At 45.0% G+C, this 24,871-nt stretch overlaps 1 protein-coding gene across 1 annotated transcript; it reads left to right on the forward strand.

Moving 5' to 3' along the window:
* Window positions 1-580: 580 nt before the first annotated feature.
* Morn4 (MORN repeat containing 4) lies at window positions 581-24,158 on the forward strand. Its single transcript, XM_004669902.2, has 5 exons — window positions 581-781; window positions 17,325-17,422; window positions 19,399-19,513; window positions 22,497-22,606; window positions 22,856-24,158. Exons 2-5 carry the CDS (start codon window positions 17,356-17,358, stop codon window positions 23,002-23,004), a joined length of 441 nt encoding a protein of 146 aa, XP_004669959.1. The 5' UTR covers window positions 581-781; window positions 17,325-17,355; the 3' UTR covers window positions 23,005-24,158.
* Window positions 24,159-24,871: the final 713 nt, after the last annotated feature.

Genomic DNA, 24,871 nt, shown 5'->3' on the forward strand with positions numbered 1-24,871 from the left:
ACGGATTGGCGTGCAAAGGATTTGAGAAGATCTGCTCCAATTTCGCCACCACATTTTATATACCAATGACCTGTGTAATAATAAAACAAATCCAAGTATGCTGCGCGTTAAGAATTACAAAGCTGAGCTTCTAAAAGCTGGGTCTGGGTCCTGTCCTCAACTCAACGGCGGGGCTGTTTACAAAGGTAACGACGCGAGCAGGACGGGAGCCTCCAGAGCCGGCGGGCACGTCAGACCTGCGTTTGTTTCGATTTGGGATGAACGTTTCTGCTTGGCAGTCTCTGAACAGCCGACACCCGGGTCCTCCAGGGGGTTGCAGAGGAAGAACGGAGGGCTCAGCCCCACCCCTCTTTCAGACACTTGGCTCTCCAAAAACACCGCGCCCCGCAGAAAGATGGCGCGGAGGCGCGCTGGACCAATGGGGAGTGGCGTTGCTCCCGGTTGCCTAGGTAACAACCAATGGGCGTCGAGAATTGTGCTCGGTGCGGCCTCCAGGGATGGCGGCGTGGGGGGGGGCCAGGCGCGGGAGGAGGTAACGGAGAGCAAGGTGGCCGCGAGGGGATCCGTGGGCAGCCGAGGACCTGGCCGCTGGAGGTCCGCGCCGTGGCGGGACGTGGCAGTTGTCCCACAAGGCCAAGCCCAGGCTTGCTGGCGGCGCGGGCGGAAAGAGGCTGATGCGCGCGCGCGGTCCGCCCCGTAGGACTGTGCGGGCGAGCAGGAGGTGCCCGGGACGGACGAGCGCGGCTCCATCCCGGAGGCGCTGACCTGAAGTCGGATGCGGGTAAGGTCCCGAACCCGCGCTTTTGAGTTTTCGTCCTCGAGGTCGGGGGCCAGCAGGACACACGACACCCGTTAGTGAACCAGGTGTGTCCAGCTGGGCTTGGGAGGGACTGCCAGACCTGCGGGAGCTGGAGAACCTGGGAGGCAGAAGAGCCCATCCGAGAAGAGGGAAGTTGGGGGCTGGAATGAGAATGAGGTGGGTTACCTGATGCAAGTCTAGGGCTTTGTTTACAATGGGGTCCGCCTCTATCTCACTCTAGTGGAGACACCTCCCACATTCCCATGCTTGAAGAATGGGATGCCTCAGTTATTTCATGGGTGTCATCTTTGTGGTCCAGCATCCCGGAACTGCTTAAATACCCACGAGGGTAACTACGCTGTGTTAGAAGCTGGCCCAGGTTGCTCCTTTTCCCTGACCTAATTATTGTGACAGTATTAGTCTGTAGTTCCCATCACACTCAAGTCATCTTGTGGCTTTTTTTCAAAATCTTATTTCTGATGTTCTTTCCACTTCCTTCAATCTAACTGTTCCACAGTCTTCCTGAATAAGACCTTTGTATACTAAAAATACAATCATTTACTTTTCAAATAAAAAAAGGTTAGAATTATAATTTTAAAACCTAATTATTTCATATATCTAAGAATCTTTTAAAAAGAATATTCCTACTTTACTAAAAAGCCTAATGATCTTTGTTCATCAAAGTCTCACTTTTTTCCTCTTTAGAAATCTAGAAACCTATAAATGCTATTTTTTTTAAACTAAAGAACTGCCATATCCTGAGAAGGGTGACTTTAGAGGATAATTTGAATATATGTGTAAGTGGTTAAGGTGGATGCCTCCAAACAGTTTCTTAACTAAAAGTGTCTTTTCTTTTATGTTAGGATGTTTTGTTGTTTTTTTTTTAATTTCTTTAAAACTTTATTTATAAAAGAGGAGAGAATGAGCAACACAGGGCCTTTAGCCAATGCAAAAGAACTTCGGATGTGTGTGCCACCTTGTGCATCTGGCTTATGTGGGCTCTGGGGAATGGAACCTGGGTCCTTAGACTTGCAGGCAAGTGCCTTAACTGCTAACTCTCCAGCTCTGTTGTTTTGTTTTAAATCTTCTTCATTTGCACACTGGTCACTGTAAATACATACACGTTCACTAATAATCTTGGTCAAATTTAAAACAAAACTTCTCATTACTGTTAGAGTTCTCTTTGAAACTGTTTGGGGAAGAAGAAAATAGAGAAGGTGAGGGTAAGGTATGTTGTACAGAGTAATAGTGTATGGATTTACAGAAACAAAATAGTAATTTTCTTTTAGGTAAATGTTTGGTCTGGTCCTTTGCAACTTGTCTATTAGGAGTTCCTCAAAGGTGAGGATCTGGAGAAGTGTGAATCATCTTGTGTCAAGGGTATCTATTCTCTCTAACAAGATTTTTAAGTAATTAATGCAAATACCAATTTGCATCCCTAATTAAAATGTTGTACTTTTACATTTTCTTTAGCATTGACTATACTTTATTAAACTAGATGTTTTTGGCTCATGCTGTGTAGCTGACTTAATTAGCATGGCTAGTCACAAACTTATAAACTAAAATTCTAACTGTCCCAAGCAATGACAGTATCAATTTTGACACATGTAGCAGTTTCTAGTCAAATGCATTCGACCATGGCTCTTCTGATTTTGATCTTGGGAATGGACATTATGTTGACAACTGCTGTAGGGAATTTACTATGTCTCAGTAGATCAAAACAGAATAGAAATTTGCAATATGTACTTTTGAAAACAAATAGAGAGTTATGGTAGAGTTAGAGTTACAGATGGTGTTCTAGTTACTATTGGTATATAACGTGTGTGTGTCTGTGTCTGTGTGTGTATATATATATAACCTCAAAACTAGCAGCATAAACTGGGCATGGTAATGGATGCCTTTAATCCCAGCACTTGGGAGGCAGAGGTAGGAAGATCGCTTTGAGTTCAAGGCCAGCCTGAGACTACATAGTGAATTCTATGTTAGCCTGGGCTAAAGCAAGAACCTACCTCAAAAACCAAAAAAAAAAAAAAGAAAGAAAAAAAACCCCAAAATTACCATATGATAGCATAAAACTACTGTATGGTACTCTCAGATTCTGTGGGTCAAGAATTTGAACTCAGCATGGAGATGGCTTCTCTTTTTAGCCCATCGTATCTCAAATGTGACATGGCTCATTGCCTGGGAACCGAAATCATCTAAAGTCTCCTTCACTAATGTCTGGTGCCTGAGCTAAGATGATTCAAAGATGAGGGTGATCAGCTGGAGCAATAACATATGACCTCTCTCTTTGGCTTGACTTCCTCATTGCATGGAAGACTCTGAGTAGTTAGACCTTCTTAAATGGTAGCTCAGGTCTCAAGCTGTAGGTGTGGTACCGAGCAGAATGAATGTTGTGTCACCTTTATGATCCAAGCTGAGTGCACCTCGCTTGCAGTGTACTTATAGCTCAGAGAAACCCAAGCCTGCTCAAATTCAAGGGAGAGAAGTTAGACTACATCTTTTTTTTTTTTTTAAGAGAGAAAGAGGCAGAGAAAGAAAGGGAGGGAGGGAGAGAGAATGGGTGTGCTAGGGCCTCCAGCCACTGCAAATGAACTCCAGAAGAGTGCACCCCCTTGTACATCTGGCTAACATGGGTCCCAGGGAATTGAGCCTCGAACTGGGGTATTTAGGCTTCACAGGCAAGCACTTAACCACTAAGCCATCTCTCCAGCCCAGACTCCATATTTTGATGGGTAGAAGGTAAGGTCAGATTGTAGCGGAACATGTAATACAGCAGATATTATAGACATCTTTGAAAATTCAATATAGCACACTTGGTAATAAAAAGATAACATTTAAATTTCATTGACTTCCTTAAAACAAGCCCCAAGAGCTGATGGCATACCAAAAAGGTAGTTAGGTTTATAACTTCAGGACATGACCAGTATTTTGTCCATAAATAATCCACAAGCATATTTTTATAAATCTTAAAAATATTTATTTATTTGACAGAGAAAGACTGAGAGAAAGAGACAGACAGACAGACAATGGGCACGCCAGGGCCTCCAGCCACTGCAAACAAACTCCAGACATGTACTCCCTCTTGTGCATCAAGCTAACGTGGGTTCTGGGGAATTGAACCTGGGTCCTTTGGCTTTGCAGGCAAATGCCTTAACCACTAAGCCATCTCTCCAGCCCTACTCAGCATTTTTAAAGGAAACATCTGGTCCCTGTGGAAGTGAGATGCCACTCTGGAAGTTTTATGTAGCCTCCAGGAATAGTAAATATGCACAAAGGCATGGTCTGCCTGAGACTCTGTATCCACTGTGGCTCCTCAGATTACACTGGAGTATCTCCCCAGAGTTTGAGTTGTGTGGTGGTTTGATTCAGGTGTACCCCATAAGCTTAGGTGTTCTGAATGCTAGGCTCCCAGCTGATGGAGATTTGGGACTTAACTCCTCCTAGAGGCAGTGTATTGTTGGGGGTGGATTTATGGATGTTATAGCCAGTTTTCCCTTGCCAGTGTTTGGCACACTTTCCTGTTCTTGTTGTACATCTGATATTGGCCAGGGAATGATGTCCACCTTCTCATGCAATAATTTCCCCCTGCAATGATGGAGCTTCCTCTTGAGTCAGTAAGACAAATTAAAATCCCTTTTTTCCCACAAGCTGCTCTTGGTCAGGTGATTTCTACCAGCAATGCGAACCTGGCTGCAATAGTAATGTCGGTACTGAGGAGTGGGCTTGCTGCTAGACACGTGACTGTGTGGCTTTGGTCTTTTAAGGCTAATGTTCAAGAGGACTGTGGAAGGATTTGAAACCTTGGCCTAAGAGACACCTTGCAGTGCTATAAGTACAACCTGATGGACTATTCTGATCAGTGTTGAAAGACCTGAATGCAGTAAGAACTATGGACAGTGAGGTTTGGCTTATGAGGGTGAGAAAGAACTTTGTTTGGACTGCGCTTGAAGCAGTTTGTGTGAGAGGCTTGCTGTTATGCCTGTGTCTTAAGAACTTGTATAGGGATGCAATGAGTAAAAATGGACTGGTGTGTGCAGAGGTATATGGCACAGAAAGAAATCTTTGGGCCAAAACTGCTGCCTGTTCAGCTGCAATTATGTGAGACATTACAACCTTTGAGATTGGGCCAGCTGACCTGCATTGGAGCAATAGGAAGAATATAGACTCTTTTGAAGGGGCCTGAATGTTCAAGGAGTGTCCCGTTCTTCAAAGTCTGCTTATTCCCCCCTGGATTAACATATCGGCAACCTACCTGGTATTATGGAGTATAAGAAATGCAGGAAAGAGAGGGTCATTGAATTTGCAACAGGGTCTTGTGTTTTGAAACCGGCCATGGGCAGTGTGTAGCAGGTTTGCTGGATAACCTGCATGGAGATCTAATAGAGCTATGAGGATGAAATGTGGGTTGCAGTGGAGATGCTGGGACCATGAGATGGCTGCTAAGGAGAACTGCCGGCCCCAGATGAAGTTTTCCAGGATTGTGAGTAGCCTAGCTAGAGGGGCAGAATTGAAACTCCAGAGACTTGTCAGTGGTTAGAATTATTGGACTTGGAGACTTGTCATTGACTAGAGTTGTTGGGCTTGGAGCTATAGAGTTTGATGCTTGCCCTGGTTGTTTTAAATCTTATTGGTTGAATGTTTCTTTGCTATACCCAATGCCCTCTTTTGCAGTGTGAATGTTTTTTCTTGCCATGATCTGTTTTTTGAGGATTTTCTGGTATTATGGCTCAGGTAAAAGACCTTGGATTATGGGGATGTTTGAACATCATTAGGATTGATAAAAAACTATGGGGACTTATTGGGCTGGAGAGATGGCTTGGCGGTTAAGTGCTTGTCTGTGAAGCCTAAGGACCCCAGTTCGAGGCTCGACTCCCCAGGACCCACATTAGCCAGATGCACAAGGGAACGCATGTGTCTGGAATTCATTTGCAGTGGCTGGAGGCCCTGGTGTGCCCATTCTCTCTCTCTCTATCTGCCTTTCTCGCTCTGTCACTCTCAAATAAATAAATAAAAAATGAACAAAAAAATTTTTTAAAAACTATGGGGACTTATAAAGATGAATGGAATGCTTTGCGTTTTATATCATGGATGGTTATCAGTTTATGGGGGCCAGGAGGGGAATGTGGTGGTGTGATTCAGGTGTCCCCCATAAACTTAAGTGTTCTGAATGCTAGGTTCCCAGCTGATGGAGATTTGGGAGTTAAAGCCTCCTGGATGTTGAGGTTGGGCTTATGGGTATTTTAGCCAGTGTTTGGCACACTCTCTTGTTGCTGTTGTCCACTTTATGTTGGCCAGGGAGTGATGTCCTCCCTCTGCTCATGCCATCATTTACCCCTGCCATCACAGAGCTTCCTTTTGAGTCTGTAAGCCCAAATAAACCTTATTTCCTAGAATCTGCTCTTGGTCAGGTGATTTCTGTCAGCAATGCAAACCTTACTGCAACAAGTTGGTTAGCTATTGCTGAACATTTAAAGAAAATGCCCACTAAGGGGCTGGAGAGATGGCTTAGTGGTTAAGGCACTTGCCTGCAAAGCCAAAGGACCCAGGTTTGATACCCCAGTACCCATGTAAGCCACATGTATAAGATGGTGCATGCATCTGGAGTTTGTTTGCAGTGGCTGGAGGCCCTGGCATGCCCATTTTCTCTTCCTCTCCCCACCCCCCTCTCCCTATATATATAATCTGCCTCTCTCTAGCTCTCAAATAGATGATTTTTTTAAAAAAAGAAAGAATACTGGACATGGTGGTGCACACCTTTAATCCCAGTATTCGGGAGGCAGAGGTAGGAGGAGCACTGTGAGTTTGACACCAGCCTGAGACTACATAGTGAATTCCAGGTTAGCCTGGATTAGAGTGAGACTCTACCTCAAAAAACCAAACCAAAACAAAAAGATCTGGGCTAGAGTGAGATGCTACCTTGGCGGGGGGGGGGGGGGGGAGGAAACAAATGTATACGTATATATAGGTATGTATATGTTTGTTTGTTTGTTTATTTGCAAGCAGAGAGAGACAGATGCATATTGTTGCAGTCACGTTCGCATTGCTGGTAGAAATCACTTGAACCAAGAGCAGCTTGTGGGAAAATGGTTTATTTTGGCTTATAGGCTCAAGGGGAAGCTCCACGATGGCAGGGAAAACAATGGCATGTGCAGAGAATGGTTATCACCCCCTGGCCAATATAAGGTAGACAACAGCAACAGGAGAGTGTACAAAACACTAGCAAGGGGAGACTGGCTGTAACACCCATAACCCCGCCCCCAACAATATACTGCCTCCTGGGGGTGTTCATTCCCCATTCTCCATCAGCTGAGAACCTAGCATTCAGAACACCTAAGTTTATGGGGGATACCTGAATCAAACCACAACATTTCCCCTGACCCCCATAAACTGATAGCCATACATGATGTAAAATGCAATGTATTCAATCCAACTTTAAAAGTCCCCATAGTTTTTTTTTAATTTTTTTATTTATTTGAGAGCAACAGACAGAGAGAGAGAAGAGGGAGATAGAGAGAGAGAATGGGCACTCCAGGGCCTCCAGCCACTGCAAATGAACTCCAGACGCGTGTGCCCCCTTGTGCATCTGGCTAATGTGGGTCCTGGGGAATAGAGCCTTGAACCGGGGTCCTTAGGCTTCACAGGCAAGAGCTTAACCGCTAAGCCATCTCTCCAGCCCAAAAAAAGTCACCATAGTTTTTATCAGTCCCTGTGATGTTCAAATATCCCCATAGTCCAAGGTCATTTAACTGAGCCATAATACAAAAAAAAAAAAAAAAACACGTAATGGCACAGAATAAATACACTGCAAAAGATGGCACTGGGCATAGCAAAAGAAATATTCAACAAATACAAGATTTAAAACAACCAGGGCAGGGCTGGAGAGATGGCTTAGCAGTTAAGTGCTTGCCTGTGAAGCCTAAGGACCCTGGTTTGAGGCTCGGTTCCCCAAGTCCCACGTTAGCCAGATGCACAAGGGGGCGCATGCGTCTGGAGTTCGTCTGCAGAGGCTGGAAGCCCTGGCGTGCCCATTCTCTCTCTCTCCCTCTATCTGTCTTTCTGTGTCTGTTGCTCTCAAATAAATAAATAGACAAAAAAATATTTAAAAATAAACAACCAGGGCAAACGTCATACTCTGTAGCTTCAAGTCCAACAACTCTAGCCAATGACAAATCTCCAAGTCTGATAATTCTAACCAGCAACACGTCTCTGGCATTCCAATTTCACCCCTCCAGCTAGGCTATTCTCAGTCCTGGAAAACTTCATCAGGGCCAGCAGCTTTCCTTAGCAGCCATCCAGTGAGAGTGGATGTTTTGGAGAGATTTTTCAGGTTTGTATCATTGGTTGACATTCAGTGCTGTGATGCATTTCTCAGAAGAGCTAAAGATGGCCTATAGCTATCAAAATGTCCTAGCTCTACTGTATTTTCCTCTTAAATTCTGATGGAAAATGCTTCTCTTCCTCTCATTAATGTTGTATTTGCATTTGGAGTCACAATGACCTCTACCCCAGCATGCTTTGATGCTGGGCTGACTCCCAGAAGTCTTGAGGGGCTTTGGTCAGGAAGACAGTCTTCCTTGCTTAGAGATTTATTATTCTGTATTAGAGATATCTTATTCTATGTGAGGACTATGAACATGAAATTATTGCATGCTGACTTGGAAAAATAAGAAAATGAAATTGAGTGGCCCCCAAACAGGGCTCAAAGAGCCTCTACAAAGTTTACCTTCATTATGCATTCAGAAATTATGTTTTATGAACCAGGTGTGGTGGCACACACCTTTAATCCCAACACTCAGGAGGCAGAGGTAGGAGGATCACCGTAAGTTCAAGGCCAGTCTGAGACTACATAGTGAATTCCAGGTCAGCCTGGGCTAGAATGAGTCCCTACCTTGAAAAACGACACACACACACACACACACACACACACACACACACAAATTATATTTTATGTTGGCCATAGTGGCACATACTAGTAGGCAAATTATAGAGGAGGATGAGGCTAGGGGATCACAAGTTCAAGGTCAGCATGGATATGTCTAAAATAAAACCTAAAAAAGGGGAAGAATTTAATGTTTCCCTTAGTTACACGAGAGCATAGATTCTCAGTACTTGTGTGTATTGGTATCTGAAATGAGAAGTTAGAGACAGAGACAGGGCTTAGAAGATGTACAGGGTGACACATGCTTCTGGAGTTTATTTGCAGTGGCTGATTCCCTAGCATGCCCATTCTTTCTCTGTCTCCCCCTCCCCCAAAATAAGTAAAATGAAAGAAAGAGAGAAAGAAAGAAAGAAAGAGGCCAAGGGCTGGAGAGATGACTTAGTGGCTGAGGTGCTTGCCTACAAAGCCTAACTACCTGGGTTTGATTCCCCAGTATACACATAAAGCCAGATGCATAAAGTGGCATAGTTTGCAGTGGCTGGAGGACCTGGCATGCCTATTCTCTTTGTCGGTCTCTCTTCTCTCTATGTCTCTCTGCTTGCAAAATGTATGTATGTATGTATGTATTTGGTTTTTCAAGGTTGGGTCTCACTCTAGCCCAGGCTGACCTGGAATTTACTATGGAGTCTCAGGGTGGCCTAGAACTCATGGAAGTCCTCCTACCTCTGCCTCCTGAGTGCTGGGATTAAAGGCGTGTGCCACCACACCCAGCTTAAATTTCTTAAAAATTTATTATTTGTTTGAAAGCGACAGACAAGAGAGAAAGACAGATAGAGGGAGAGAGAGAGAATGGGCGCACCAGGGCTTCCAGCTGCTGCTAACAAACTCCAGACGCGTGCGCCCCCTTGTGCATCTGGCTAATGTGGGACCTGGGGAACCGAGCCTTGAACCGGGGTCCTTAGGCTTCACAGGCAAGCGCTTAACTGCTAAGCCATCTCTCCAGCCCCAAAAAAAAATTTTTAAAGACTAAAACAAAACAAAAAAGGGCTGGAGAGATGGCTTAGAGGTTAAGGCACTTGCTTGCAAAGCCAAAGGACCCAGGTTCAATTCTCCATGACCGATGTAAGCCAGCTACACAAGGTGGCACATGTGTCTAGAGTTTATTTGCAGTGGCTAGAGGACCTGGTATACCCATTCTCTCCTTCCTTCTCTCTCTCAAATAAATAAATAAAAATAAAATGTTTTTTAAATGCCCAACATTAGGCTGCAGACTATAACTCAGGGCTGGAGAAATGGTTTAGCAGTTAAAGGCACTTGCTTGCTGGGCCTGACAACCTGGGTTTGATTCCCCAGTACCCACATAAGCCAGATGCATAAACTGTAGCTCATTTGATAGAATGCTTTCCTCACATGCACAAAGCTCTAGGTTTAGTTCCCAGCATCACATTAAATTAGGCATGGTAGCCACTGCATAGAAAGTTTGAGGCTACCTTGGCTTACATGAGTCCTGTCTCAAAGAAAGGAAAAAAGTCAAAGTTAGAGTTGGGCATGGTGGCACACATACCACCACTTGGGAGGATAAGGAAGGAGGATTGTGAGTGGCAGTCTGAAAAAAACAAAAATCCAGGACTCGAGAGATAACTTAGCAGTTAAGGAGCTTGCCTGTGAAGCCTAAGGACTCATGTTCTACTCTCCAGGTCCCTTGTAAGCCAGACACACAGTGGCACAAGCATGCAAGGTTGCACATGCCCACAAGGGGGTGCGCACATCTGGAGTTTGATTGTAGTGGCACACCAATTCTCTCTCACTCTCACATTAAAGAAAGGCAAGGCTGGAGAAATGGCTTAGAAGTTAAGGCGCTTGCCTATAAAGCCTAAGGAACCATGTTTGATCTCTCTCCAGATCCCTCATAAGCGAGACGCACAAAAGGTGAGGCAAGGGCTGGAGAGATGGCTTAGTGGTTAAGCGCTTGCCTGTGAAGCCTAAGAACCCCGGTTCAAGGCTCGGTTCCCCAGGTCCCACGCTAGCCAGATGCACAAGAGGGCGCACACATCTGGAGTTAGTTTGCAGTGGCTGGAAGCCCTGGCATGCCCATTCTCTCTCTCTGTGTCTCTCTGCCTCCTTATCTCTCTGTCGCTCTCAAATAAATAAATAAAAATGAACAAAAAAAAATTTGTTTTAAAAGGTGAGGCAAATACCAGGTTGAACATACCCACTGGTGGCACAAGTGTCCAGAGTTTGATTGCAGTGGCTGAGGCCCTGACATGCCAATGCTTGCTCTCGCTCTATCTATCTCTCTTTCTCTTTATCTCTTTTCTCCCGCTTTGTCTTAAAAAAATTTTTTTTAAATATTTTTAAAAAGGCAGTCTGTTGGGCTTGCCAAAAAAAAAATCCAAGCTGGGTGTGGTGGTGTACGCTTTTAAACCCAGCACTCAGGAGGCAGAGGTAGGTGGATCATTGTGAGTTCAAGGCTATCCTGAGACTACATAGTGAATTTCAGGTCAGCCTGAGCTAGAGCAAGACCCTACCTCGAAAAACCAAAAAAAAAAAAAAAAAAAAGAAAGAAATCCAAAGTTAAAATATCCCACAGGGTATTGATGAAAAACAGATGGGCGGCAACTACCATTTGTTTGGTTTACTTTTACTTAGTATTTGCCTCATTAGTCAAATTTACTGAGTTCTATTTCAAAATGTAGGCAGTATTTCATACCAAGCAAAGGCTTTAGAGAAACTTCTGGTACAGTAAGTTAATGTGTGAGTTTAGGTGTCTTTTAAATATATTTGGGCTGGAGGGATGGCTTAGTGGTTAAGGTGTTTGCCTGCAAAGCCAAAGGATCCCGGTTCGACTCTCCAGGACTCATGTAAGCCAGATGCACAAGGGGACGCATGCATCTAGAGTTCGTTTGTAGTGGCTGGAAGCCCTGGTGTGCCTATTTTCTTTATCTCTTTCTTTCTTTCTCAAGTAAATAAATAAATAAAAATACAAAATTAAAAATAAGCATTTTATTTATTTACTTACTTACTTACAAGCAGAGAGAGATGGGAAAAGGGGAGGGAAAGAGAGATGGGCATGCCACAGCCTCTAGTGGCTGCAAATGAGAACTTTGTATATGCTACTTTGTGCATCTGGCTTTACATGGATACTGGGCAATCAGACCCCAGTTTGCAGGCTTTGCAGGCAAATGCTTTAACCACTGAGCCATCTCTGGAGCCCTGAGGTGTCTTTCTGAAGGATGAAAAGAAGGCAACATTTAGTAGACAGGGTCAGGCAGCATTCTGCATATGCTCATGTATACTATCTAATATAGTCCACTTACTGACTTTGAAGTAGGTGTATTGTTACCTTGCATGAGACAAGGTTTAGATATGCTTACATAACTTAGCTATGGTTACTAGGAACTAGGACTTCAACTCAAATCTTCATGCTACGAGGATCCACAGTGCCACCACATTATGCCGAGAGGTAGTACAGGAGAGGGTGGGATGTGCTAAGAGGGGGTCTGGCAGAGTGAGGTCGGATAGGGCAGGTTAAGAGCATGGACCTTAGAGCTTCTGGTTCTGGCTTCCACTTGTTAGCAAGAAGACTTAACTTGCTTATCTTCTCTGTACCTGTTAGAAATAATAATAATCCTACTTTATCACAAGATGAAATTAGATAATGTGCTTTAAAATAAACAAACAATTTTGGCCTGGAGAAATGGCTTAGTAGTTAAGGAACTTGCCTGCAAAGCCAAATGACTCAGGTTCAATTCCCCAAGACCCTTTTACAGATGCACAAGGTGATGTATGCATTTGGAGTTCGTTTGCAGTGGCTGAAGGCCCTGGCGTGCCCATTCTCTCCCTCTCCCTCTTCCTCTCTCTCTCTCTCTCTCTATCTCTATCTCTATCTCTATCTCTTTCTCTCTGAATTATATAAAAAAATTAAAAATACTGAGATGACTTAGCAGTTAAGGCCTTGTCTGCAAAGCCTAACAACCCTAGTTCATTTTCCCAGTTCCCATGTAAAGCCAGACACACAAAATGGCACATGTATCTGGAGTTTGTTTGCAGCAGCTGGTGACCCTGGCATGCCTTTTCTGTCTGTCTCTCTTCTCTCTATCTCTCTGCTGGCAAATAAATAAATGAAAATGAAAAACGCTTATGGCACACAATAAATGATCGTTAAATGTTAGTTCCCCAATTGGTATGGCTTTTTTGGGAGGAAGTGGTTCTGAGATAGGGCCTCACTCTAGCCTAGGCTGACCTAGAATTTACTATGTACTAGTCTAAGGCTGGCCTGGAACTCACAGTGATCCTCTTACCTCCACTTCCCGAGTGCTGGGATTAAAGTCGTGCGCCACCATGCCTTGGCATTTTTGCTCCTGTATTTGTCATAGCATGCCTTCTGCTCCTGTGTACTGACTCCTGTAGACCACCCCATCATTACTAGGATGTATCAGTTTTTGTTAGGTGATAACACATACTCCTAAAACCATAGTGGCTTGAAACAACCACCATTTCCTTACTGTAATACTATGAGTTATGAGTTTGGGAGTGGACTCAGAAAGGCAGTTCTCTTGGTCTTGCCTAAATTCATTCATGTGTCTGTAGTCAAGCGGGACAGCTGCTCTACATGGCCTTGGCTTATCTGTGGATTAGTCTGGACTCATTCACGTGGGGCAGAACAGGCCCAAGTGCAGCAAGAAAGCAATCCAAGGTGCTTCTTAAACCTCTGCTTAGCACCTTTGCTAACCTTCCATCAACAGAGCAACTCCGTAGCCAACTCAGATCCAGTGGGAGAAGGAATAAACAAACTTCCTGTTGGTGGGAGGAGGCTGTGCGGTCACAGTGCTCGGGTATGCATGGAGAGAAACTAACATCTTGCTATCTACTCCAGCTAGGCTTTGCTGCCCAGCCCCTCCCGTTCCACATTCATTTCCTTGAGCCTGCTTTCGTCTCACTACATCCCTGTTCATGAGTCCCACAGAGGCTCCCTCTTTGCCCATTCAGCTGCTGTGAGCTCTTGTGCCTGGTTTACAGAGAGCTGTAGGAGCTGCTCTGACTTATAAGCATAAAGCAGAGGCTTAGTCTGGAAGGACCAGTGTAGTTATGGAAGGCTGCGTGCCAGTTCAAGATCAGTCATCAGCAAACTTTTTTACTTGACAAGTTCTGTAATTATAGACAATAAACCACGATAATTCCCTTCCCTCCTCCACTTCTCCATCACAAATCCACTCTTCATTATATCCCCTCCCTCTTTCTGTTAGTCTCTCTTGTACTTTGTTATATTTTTTGGGGGGGGGGGGTTTCCAAGGCAGGGTCTCACTCTAGCCCAGGCTAACCTGCAATTCACTGTGTAGTCTCAGGGTGGCCTCAAACTCATGGTGATCCTCTTACCTCTGCCTCCCAAGTGCTGGAATTAAAGGCATATTCCACCACACCTTTCTCTTTTATTTTGATGTCATCATTTTTTCCTCCTATTTCATGTCTGGAAGAATGCATTGTAAGCAGTCCTATCCTTCCTTTGGCTTTTACATTATTTCTGCCACCTCTTCTGCAATGGATTCTGAGCCTTGAAGGGTATAACAGAGATGTTTCAGTGCTGAGCACCCCTCTATCACTTCTTACCACTATGGTACCTTTAAAAAAATTTTTTTTGTTGTTGTTTATTCTTATTTATTTGAGTGCGACAGAAAGAGAAAGAGGCAGAGAGAGAGAGGAGAGAGAGAATGGACATGCCAGGGCCTCCAGCCACTGCAAATGAACTCCAAACGCATGCGTCCCCTTGTGCATCTGGCTAATGTGGTTTCTGAGGAATTGAGCCTCAAACCAGGGTCCTTAGGCTTCATAGGCTAGCATTTAACCACTAAGCCATCTCTCCAGCCCAGCCTTCTGAGTCATCTAGAGGTCACCACCATCTGAAAAGAGAAGCTTCTCTAAACCAAAAGTGAGAGTAGCATTAATATATGGGTTTGAGATCCGGGTGTGATAGTGCATGCCTTTCATCCTATCACTTGGGAGGCAGAGGTAGGAGGATTTCCATGAGTTCGAAGCCATCCTGAGACTACATAGTGAATTTCAGGTCAGCCTGAGCTAAAATGATATTCTACCTCAAAACAAATTATATATATGTATGTATGTATGTATATACACACATACCTATATATATATACATATATATATATGTATGTATGTATGTATGTATGTATGTAGAGAGAGAGAGAGAGAGAGAGAGAGGGAGAGAGGGAGATTAAGGGAAGTGCTTACTGGGCAGTTTGGTGAGCATATATATGCATTTAGCCAGACATGGGCCTCCATTACACCGTTAGAGTTCATGACCTCTCCCATCATATGTTTTCAATACCAGACATGTATTCCCTCCCATGAAGTGGGCCTCCAGTTAGTGACCTTACAGCCCAAACATGTGGAGTCTTCAGCAATAGGGTCTTACCATCTATTCTTGGTGGGAATCCAAGAGCCTTGACAATGGTCTGTAATGTTTTGGGGCCAACAGTTCACTAGAAGGTATCCCATCCCTGGCACTGAAAATTTTCTAGTAACAATTTATGGCTTATGGGTATGCCATTGTCCAAAAAAGTAGGTTTCCATATGGCTTATTCATATCCTCCTAAGTTTTGATTAACCCTTCCCCATATTTCCTTTACTCAATCTCTTTGCCTGACCTCACTTAGGCCATTCCACCCCAAGTAATCTGTTCATCTATTTACATTTATACTGTAACGTCCCCTTAAGTCCAGCTACCTCCTCCCTCCTTTATAGCCCCTTTCTCACTTACTGGCCTCTGCTACTGATTTTTACTCCAACTCATATACAAAACCAACAAACTTTTTATACACTCTGAGCTTGTTTCTTCATTTACAAAATGAAGGAGTTTTGATTAAAGGTGTGAGTTTCTTCTTCAATTGAAGATTTCAGTGAAGGCAGGCATGGTGGCACACGCCTTTAATCCCAGCCCATGGGAGGCAGAGGTAGGAGCATCGCTGTGAGTTTGAGGTCAGCCTGGAATAGAGTGAGACCCTCCCTTTTAAAACAAAACTAGGGCTGGAGAGATGGCTCAGCGGTTAAGTGCTTGCCTGTGAAGCCTAAGGACCCCGGTTCGAGGCTCAGTTCCCTAGGACCCACGTTAGCCAGATGCACAAGGGGGCGCACGCGTCTGGAGTTCGTTTGCAGTGGCTGGAAGCCCTGGTGCGCCCATGCTCTCTCTCACTCTATCTGCCTCTCTCTCTCTCTCTCTCTGTCACTCTCAAATAAATAAATAAAAATAAATTAATTAATTAAAAAAAACTAAACTAAACAAAAAACAAAAAGGGCTGGAGTGATTTCTTAGTGGTTAAGGCATTTACCTGCAAAGCCTGACTCATGTTCAACTCTGCAGATGCCACATAAGCCAGATGTACAAGGTGACACAAGGTTGCACATGTGCATGTGCACAGTGTGGTCCACATGGCTGGAGCTCGACTGCAGTGGCTGGAGGCCCTGGCATGCCAGTTCTCTCTCTCTCTCTCTCATTTTACAAACAAAAGGCCAGTCTGTTGGGCTTGCCTCAGAAGAAGATTATCTCAGGGGCGCATTCCTGTAGCTCCCTGCATAAGCCCTCAGTTGTCATAGGCGGCTTCTTTCCCCCCTGGACATCCCATGTTTACATTGCACTTTGTGTGTTTGCATTTCCTTTTTTTTTTTTATTTTTTGGTTTTTTGAGGTAGGGTCTCACTCTAGCCCAGGCTGACCTGGAATTCACTATGGAGTCTCAGGGTGGCCTTGAACTCACAGCAATCCTCCTACCTCTGCCTCCCAAGTGCTGGGATTAAAGGCATGCACCACCACACCCGCCTGCATTTCCTTTTTTTATATTTCATTTTATATTATTTTAATTTTGATTTTTCAAGGTAGGGTCTCACTCTAGCTCAGGCTGACCTGGAATTCACTCTGTAGTCTCAGGGTGGCCTCTAACGCACAGTGATCCTCCTACCTCTGCCTCCCAGTGCTGGGATTAAAGGCATGTGCCACCATGCCTGTCCAGAACACTTTTTTAAAGTTTTTTTAAATTTTTTATTTTGAGACAGATAAAATGGGCACGCCAGGGCCTTCAGCCACTGAATGAATTTCAGACGTGTGTGCCCCCTTCTGGCACATGTGTGACGTTGTGCACTTGCATCACTGTGCGTCTGGCTTTATGGGACCGGGACATTGGAACATGAGCTCTTAGACTTCACAGGAAAGCACCTTAACCACTAAGCCATCTCTCCAGCCCCAGACACTTAAAAAAATATTTTAGTTATTTGAGAGAGAGTAAGAGAAAGAGAGAGAGAATGGGCACACCAGGGCCTCTAGCCATTGCAAACGCACTCTAGACATGTACCACCTTGGCATCTGGTTTTATGTGGGTAATGGAGAATCACACCTGGGTCCTTTGGCTTTGCCAACCAGCACCTTAACCACTAAGCAATCTATCCAACCTCAGAACACTTTTAAGAGAAGTGGGGGATCAGAGTACTTGGGCAAAGGTGGTGGTAGATGGCATGTTGGGAACTTTTATTAAATGTACCCACTGTCATAGTACACACTTACCAGAGTGAATGTACAAAGTGCTTTGTGGTCTGTTCCTCCAGCCATCCTGTGACACTGGTTTTCTGTTTCCTACAGGTTTCGTCTTTTTCTTCTGTCAGCTGTTACCATGACCCTGACAAAAGGTTCCTTCACCTACTCCAGTGGGGAGGAATACCGTGGCGAGTGGAAGGAGGGTGAGAAGGACTCCTCGGGGTATCTGGTGATGAGTTCTTCACGTGACTAAAGGGAATAACTATGTCAGGATAGACATTCAACGTTACTAATGTCCATTTCCCACTGCAGGACTCAGTTCCACGTAGTGCCTTCCCTTTATTCTATTTAAGGGTTAGATAAGGAATTTGAAAGTGCTAGTGTTACTCAACTTCCAGAAATGAGTTGAATCTTTCTGTGTGTATCTTTGAAAGGGTTTAACATTCCTCTGTTCTTCATGTGTTGTTTTACATGTGAATGCACCCAGACACAATGAATGCCCTTAAGTGCCTAGAGAACTTGGGACTAGAGAATACAGAAGTTACTTCATGACTTCGTGGCAGTGAATTTTCAGAAGTTAAGGCCGACTGGGAAATTAGGACAGGCACTCAAGAGAAAGTGAAGTTCATTGCCTTGAATTTCCTGTGACAACTCATTACAGTTGGAAGTAATCTATTCATAGGAATAGTAAAATTCTTCAGAGTTGTGAAGTAGCTGGAAATTGTACAAGAAGTAGTTAATGATGTTGTTTGGAAACCTAACCTGGCCACTTTAAAGTCTCATGGGTTCAGTCCAAGCAAGCCAAGAGCTGCCCCAAGGAGACTAGACTTCCTACACTCACAGAGGTGAAGAGCCTTTTGCCCTGAGACCAGGCCTGTGCCCCATTCTTTTCACATAAGACCTTTGCAGCTGACAAACACTTGAGTCTTGAGATGTTGTGCATTTGTGACCTTGCGTCCTTCTAGCCAAGCCTTTGCTCCTGCCTCTCAAATAATCACTGGCCCCTCTCGTATGGCCTTTATGAAGCATCATGCTGAGGCTCTGTGGGGAGTGTACCCTCACACTGTGTCCAAAGGGCAGCATTGCTCCCCAATATCCCGGTCAGGGCAGTAAGCAAGCACAGCCCTGTTACCATAACCAAGCTCAAACCAGTGCTTCCAGGTGGGCTGGTAGGCTGGCAGCTGTGCGGTCCTGTGGGTCACTTACATTTCCTTCTCAAAGAGGCAGTGTAGGAGGACTGGCAAGTCAGGCTACTGCGCTGCATCCACACTCTTCCTGTGGGCACCACTGAGAGCTCTGGGGTCTTGAGTAAGCTGTTTGTCTCCTCCTGGCCTCTCCCATAATATCAGTGCTGTGCCTCTCTGATAAGATTGTTAGGAGGGGCTGGAGGGATAGCTAGGCGGTTAAGGCGTTTGCCTGCAAGGCCAAAGGACCCAGGTTCGATTCCCCAGGACCCACGTTAGCCAGGTGCACAAGGGGCGCACACATCCGGAGTTCATTTGCAGTGGCTGGAGGCCCTGGCATGCCCATTCTCTCCCTCTCTCTCTGTCAAATAAATAATTAATAAATAAATATATTTTTTAAATTATTTATTTATTTATTTGAGAGCGACAGACACAGAGAGAAAGACAGATAGAGGGAGAGAGAGGGAATGGGCGCGCCAGGGCTTCCAGCCTCTGCAAACGAACTCCAGATGCGTGCGCCCCCTTGTGCATCTGGCTAACGTGGGACCTGGGGAACCGAGCCTCGAACTGGGGTCCTTAGGCTTCACAGGCAAGCGCTTAACTGCTAAGCCATCTCTCCAGCCCAAATAAATAAATATTTTTTAAAAATTAAAAAAAGAAGATTGTTAGGAGGATTCGATAAGATAATAAACATAAAGTGACTTAGAGGAGTGGCTGCCACGCAGCAAAGGCACAAGAAGTGCTGGTGGTGGTACTTGGTGCGCACTCTTGCCACTCTTGCCTGGAGAGGCCGGCTGCACACCTGACGCTTGGCACTTAGCAGCTGGACATCCAAGAGCTGGGTCTTCCTGGTGCCTGGCTTGGCCCTGCTAATGCCACTGCTTCTCCTCTTCTTTTCTGTGAGTAAGGTGATGGGAAGTATGGGATGCCAAGAGGGAGAAGGAACCATGAAGCTGCCTCATTCCAACCTGTCACCTGTCCTTCTCTTTGCTTAGGCCGCAGACATGGTTTTGGTCAGCTGATGTTTGCAGACGGTGGCACCTACTTGGGTCATTTTGAAAATGGGCTTTTTAATGGCTTTGGGGTACTAACCTTCTCAGATGGCTCAAGGTGAGTATTGGGTCATTCCTTTCTGAGTCTTTAAACCAGAGAGACCCTGGTTTGGGTTTTGTTGCTTGTTTGTTTTGAGGCAGGGTCTCACTGTCACTCAAGCTGACTTAAAATTCATTCTGTAGCCCAGGCTGGCCTTGACCTCACAGGGCTCCTGCTACTTCAGCCACCTGAGTGCTAGGATTGTAGGCATGCGACCAGCACACCCAGCAAGAAGCTCTGATAAAAACAATCGATAAACCCTGTGCTTGTCCCAGGCCCTGAAGAAAATAGACAAGGAGAAAGCAGTTGGAGTGTTTTGTTTTCTTTATTTGTCAGAGGCAAGATACTACTTCAGCCTAGACTGACTTTGAACTCACTATGTGTCTCATTCTGTCCTTGGACTCAACCTTCAATCTGAGCCTCCTGAATGCTGGGATTGTGGGTGTGAGCCACGGCACCAGGTCACAAGCAGTTCTTTTGTTGGTTACTTTTAAATAGATGTAAGAGGGCTGGAGAGATGGCTTAGCAGTTAAGGCACTTGTCTGAAAAGTTGAAGGACCCAGGTTGGTTCCCCAGAACCCACATAAGCCAGGTGCACATGCATCTGGAGTTCGTTTGCAGTGGCTAGAGGACCTGGCATGCCTATTCTTTCTCTTTCTCTATATCTGCTTCTTCCTCTCTCTCAACTAAATAGATAAAAATAAAATTTTAAGCCGAGTGTGGTGGCACATGCCTTTAAAGCCAGCACTTGGGAGGCAGAGGTAGGAGGATTGCTTTGAGTTCAAGGCCACCCTGAGACTACATAGTGAATTCTCAAAGGAAGAAATACGAATGGCATATAAGCACCTAAAAAGATGTTCTATGTCACTAGTCATCAGGGAAATGCAGATTAAAACTACATTGAGATTCCATCTCACTCCTGTCAGATTGGCCACCATCAGGAATACAAATGATCATAAATGCTGGTGGGGATGTGGAAAAAGAGAACCCCTTCTCCAATGCTGGTGGGAATGCAATCTGGTCCAGCCATTGTGGAAATCAGTGTGGAGGTTCCTAAAACAGCTAAAGATTGATCTTCCATATGACCCAGCTATAGCACTCCTAGGCATATATCCAAAGGAATCATCTCATTTCCTTAGAAGTACATGCTCAACCATGTTTATTGCTGCTCAATTTATAATAGCTGGGAAATGGAACCAGCCTAGATGTCCCTCAACTGATGAGTGGATAATGAAGATGTGGCACATTTATATAATGGAGTGGTAAACTCAGTGGTAAAGATATAGGAAGTTATGAAATTTGCAGAAAAAATGGATGGATCTGGAAAGGATTATACTAAGTGAAGTAACCCATGCCCAGAAAGCCAGGCGCCACATGTTCTCCCTCATATGTGGATCCTAGCTACAGATGATTGGGCTTCTGCATGAGAAGGAAAATACTTAGTAGTAGCAGAGGCCAGTAAGTTACAAAGGAGATATAAAGGGAAGAGAAAGGAAGGGTGGAGGGTACTTAATAGGTTGGTATTGGATATATGTAAGTACAATGATTGAGATGGGGAGGTAATATGATGAAGAATGGAATTTCAAAGGGGACAGTGTAGGGGGGAGAGGTATTACTATGGGATATTTTTTATAATTATAGAAAATGTTAATAAAAATTGTGAAAATAATAAAAAGAAAGAAAAGTCAAAAAAAGTTGGGCTGGAGGAATGCCTTAGTGGTTAAGGATTTTGCCTGCAAAGCCAAAGGACCCAGGTTCGATTCCCCAGGACTAACATTAGCCAGCTACACAAGGGGGCGCACGCATCTGGACTTCATTTGCAGTGGCTGGAGACCCTTGCACACCCATTCACTCTCTCACCTTCCCTCCCTCCCCCTTTCTCTGTCAAATAAATAAAAAATAAAAATATTTTCAAACACCAAAAAATTAAAATAAAAAATAAATAGATGTAAGCCATGCATGGTGGCTTACACTTTTAATCCCAGTACTTGGGAGGCAGAGGTAGGAGGATTGCCATGAGTTTGAGGCCATCCTAAGATTATATAGTGAATTCCAGGTCAGCCTAGGCTAGAGTGAGACCCTACCTCAAAACAACAGAAAAGAAAACAAACAAACAAACAAAAAACAGGAAAAAAAAGTTGTAAGAGCCAGGCATGTTGTATGTCTAATATCCCAGAACTCAGGAGGCATATAGATAAGGAATATCTCAAATATAAGGCTGGCCTGGTCTACATAGCAAGACCTTGTCTCAATAAATAAATAATATGACAAACCAAAGATGTAAAACTGGAGGGCTAGAGACATGGCTCAGTGGTTAAGGTGCTTGCCTGCAAAGCCTGGCCACTCGCATTGGATTCCCCACTATTCACATTATACCAGATACCAGATGCACAAAGTTGCACATGCATCTGGAATTTGTTTGCAGTTGCAGGAGGCCCTGGTTGTGTCCATTCTCACATCTCTCTATAAATAAAAATATTGCTTTAAAAAACTGGAAACATTAAAGAGGTGACATGTTACTCCATCTCTGTTCTCTTAAAATCTTTCCTTGAGGGCTGGAGAGATGGCTTAGCGGTTAAGCGCTTGCCTGTGAAGCCTAAGGACCCCGGTTCAAGGCTTGATTCCCCAGGACCCACGTTAGCCAGATGCACAAGGGGGCGCACGCATCTGGAGTTTGTTTGCAGTGGCTGGAGGCCCTGGCGTGTCCATTCTCTCTCTATCTGCCTCTTCCTCTCTCTCTGTCACTCTCAAACAAATAATAATTATAAAAACAAAAAAAAAATTTTTTTTAAATCTTTCCTTGATATTAGGACCTCATTTTGTACAAAGCCTATGACCCTTCTCTGTTGATTGGGAATGGGGTAGGCAGGATGGCTGGAGCTCTGAGCTGGACAGGTTGAGCTCTGCTCCATGACATTACTAACACATCTACAGCTCCTTGACTCAGTTTACCTGGATAGCTAACCACCCATGAAAGGCTAACATCTTGATGTCTCTGCAGGTATGAGGGGGAGTTTGCCCAAGGGAAGTTTAACGGCGTTGGAGTCTTCATTCGACATGACAACATGACCTTTGAGGGGGAATTTAAGAATGGCAGAGTAGATGGTTTTGGTAAGTTTCTGCTCAGAAAGATGGTAACTTAGGCGAGCATAATTTGGGTACAGATATACATTCTTAGTTTCATTTGTTCGGTGGGTGTCCAAGTCGCCTGCAGTGGCCATGCCCCTGCCTGTGTGTGGAAGTTATCGGTAGGGTATTCCTCAGTAGAGCTGTGAATTTTTCTCTTCCATAGTCTCTACCAATCATGTAGATCTTTGAGACACTAATGCCAGTCTCATATTTTTTCTGTCCTCTTCAAAGGCCTGCTGACCTTCCCTGATGGTTCTCATGGAATACCCCGCAATGAAGGTCTGTTTGAAAACAACAAGCTGCTTCGGCGTGAGAAGTGCTCCGCTGTGGTTCAGCGGGCCCAGAGTGCCTCTAAGTCAGCCAGGAATCTTGCTGCTTGATGGGGCTTTGGACACAGCCAGAAAACCACTTAGGAAAGAAAACCTTGTTGGCTCAAGGTGAACAAGTGAACCAGATATGAGAGTTACCATGGAGCCAAAGCCTGTGAGGTGGCCCATCACCTGCCCATCAGGAATTCAGTCACAGGAAAGTGCAGAGGACTTTGGTCCCAAGACCTCACAGCAGCTCTGCCTCCCCCTCCCCCCCGACCCTCGTGGGCTAGAGGACAGGAGCAGCCCTTCCCGTGCTGCTGGCACTCCTCATTCCTGAGACCTTGCGTTACCCAGGGCTGCGGCCTTCACTCTACCTGCTGCCAGATCCAGAATCTCATTCCTTCTCACTTAGGGCTAGAGTTTCTTCTGCCCTGGAGAAATAAGGGCGGCTGAGATAGCACAGTAGCACTGTGAACGTCAAGTCCAGAGCTTTTCTCTATACTATTCCCTCGTTCCCTGCGGTGGTAGTCTTGGCCGCTTTACCTGATCAGGTTGGTCTCTGTCTCTGCTTATAAACCCCTATGAAGGATTCTGTAAGAGTGCTGTTTTATTCTCCCTCAACTTTATGAGATGACTCCCTAACCTGAGTTATATGGCAGATAATCTAATCCCCATTTGTGCCTCTGTCATCCCTTAGATGTTAGACAGGATCCCTATATGACATAGCCAAGTAAGAAGTGACTAGACAAGTAATCTCTGACTGTATTTGTTACTCACTCCAGGGCAAAGGGCAGACCTAGCCAGATCACTTCAGGTCTCCCTTGGAGTGACCTGAATCCCAGGAAAGGCTTGGGCTGACAAAGTTCTTTCCCAGTGGGCCAGTGGATTAGATTCAGAACAACCACATGGGTGTTGGAAAACTTGGACCTGCCCTGGGCAGCAGTGAGCTAGCAGCCTTGGCTCCTTGCATTCTGTTCACTGACTCTTCCAGCAGGAGCCTTGGCCCTTAGGCCTGGGACAGATCATGGCAGGAATAACTCTTGCTTGGTGAACCACAAAGCCTCTAGTTAGCCCAGTCCCCAGGCCCACCCCAGCTCCCATCCTCACACCAAATCTCCCTCAACAACAGACTGTGGTGGAAATTACAGTCGCGTGCCTCTATTTATTCTTTGAGCTCTACTATGGAGATAGTTGTGTTTATAGGAATAAACAAATCACCAGAACTGCGTACATTTCATGTTCATGGCCTACTGGCCCCATCCTCATGAGTATCAACCTATCTGCCATGTGTACAAGTTAATCAAAAAGGCTTGTTGCTGACACTGAACCCTTTATTGCATGAAGACATCAATTTCCCAGAACCTCTGCAAAGTAAGCAAGCATGGACTCTGTGTGTGTGTGTGTGTGTAGTACATGTGAGGTGCGTGTGTTGTAAGCACGTGTACGTGCTGATGTGGTGCCCTGTGCGCTGTCCTGCAGAGGAGAGCATGGAATGGCCCCTCCGTCACTCACCCGCCTGTTCTTCTTGTGACAGGGTCTTACTGATTCCAGAGCTTGCTGTTTGTGAGTCCCAGAAAATCTCCTGTCTCTCCTCCCCACAGGACTGTGGTTACAGACATGTGTGCCATGTTCAGCTCTTTATGTGGGTCCTGGAGATTCGAACTTGGGTGGTTGAGGCTCCCTCAGGCCCTCATGCTTGAGCAGAAAGTACACTTACCCTGCTGAGCCATCTCTTCAGCTCTTGAACTCCTTTTTAATCAGTAAAGTAAATGCAGAGCCTAGTGAATGGCACGGGTGGGGTGCAGTTTCTGACCTAGTCTTTCTGAATCCAGTTCCATTTCCTCACCCTGAGAACTGGAACACACAGACTTGAGACAAGTCATTGCCTGACCTGCTTGGCAAGTCAACTCCTGCCTGTACTTCCCTTTCTCTAAGG

The sequence above is a fragment of the Jaculus jaculus genome, chromosome 1 (genome assembly GCF_020740685.1).
Source record: "Jaculus jaculus isolate mJacJac1 chromosome 1, mJacJac1.mat.Y.cur, whole genome shotgun sequence".
Lineage (NCBI taxonomy): Eukaryota > Metazoa > Chordata > Mammalia > Rodentia > Dipodidae > Jaculus > Jaculus jaculus.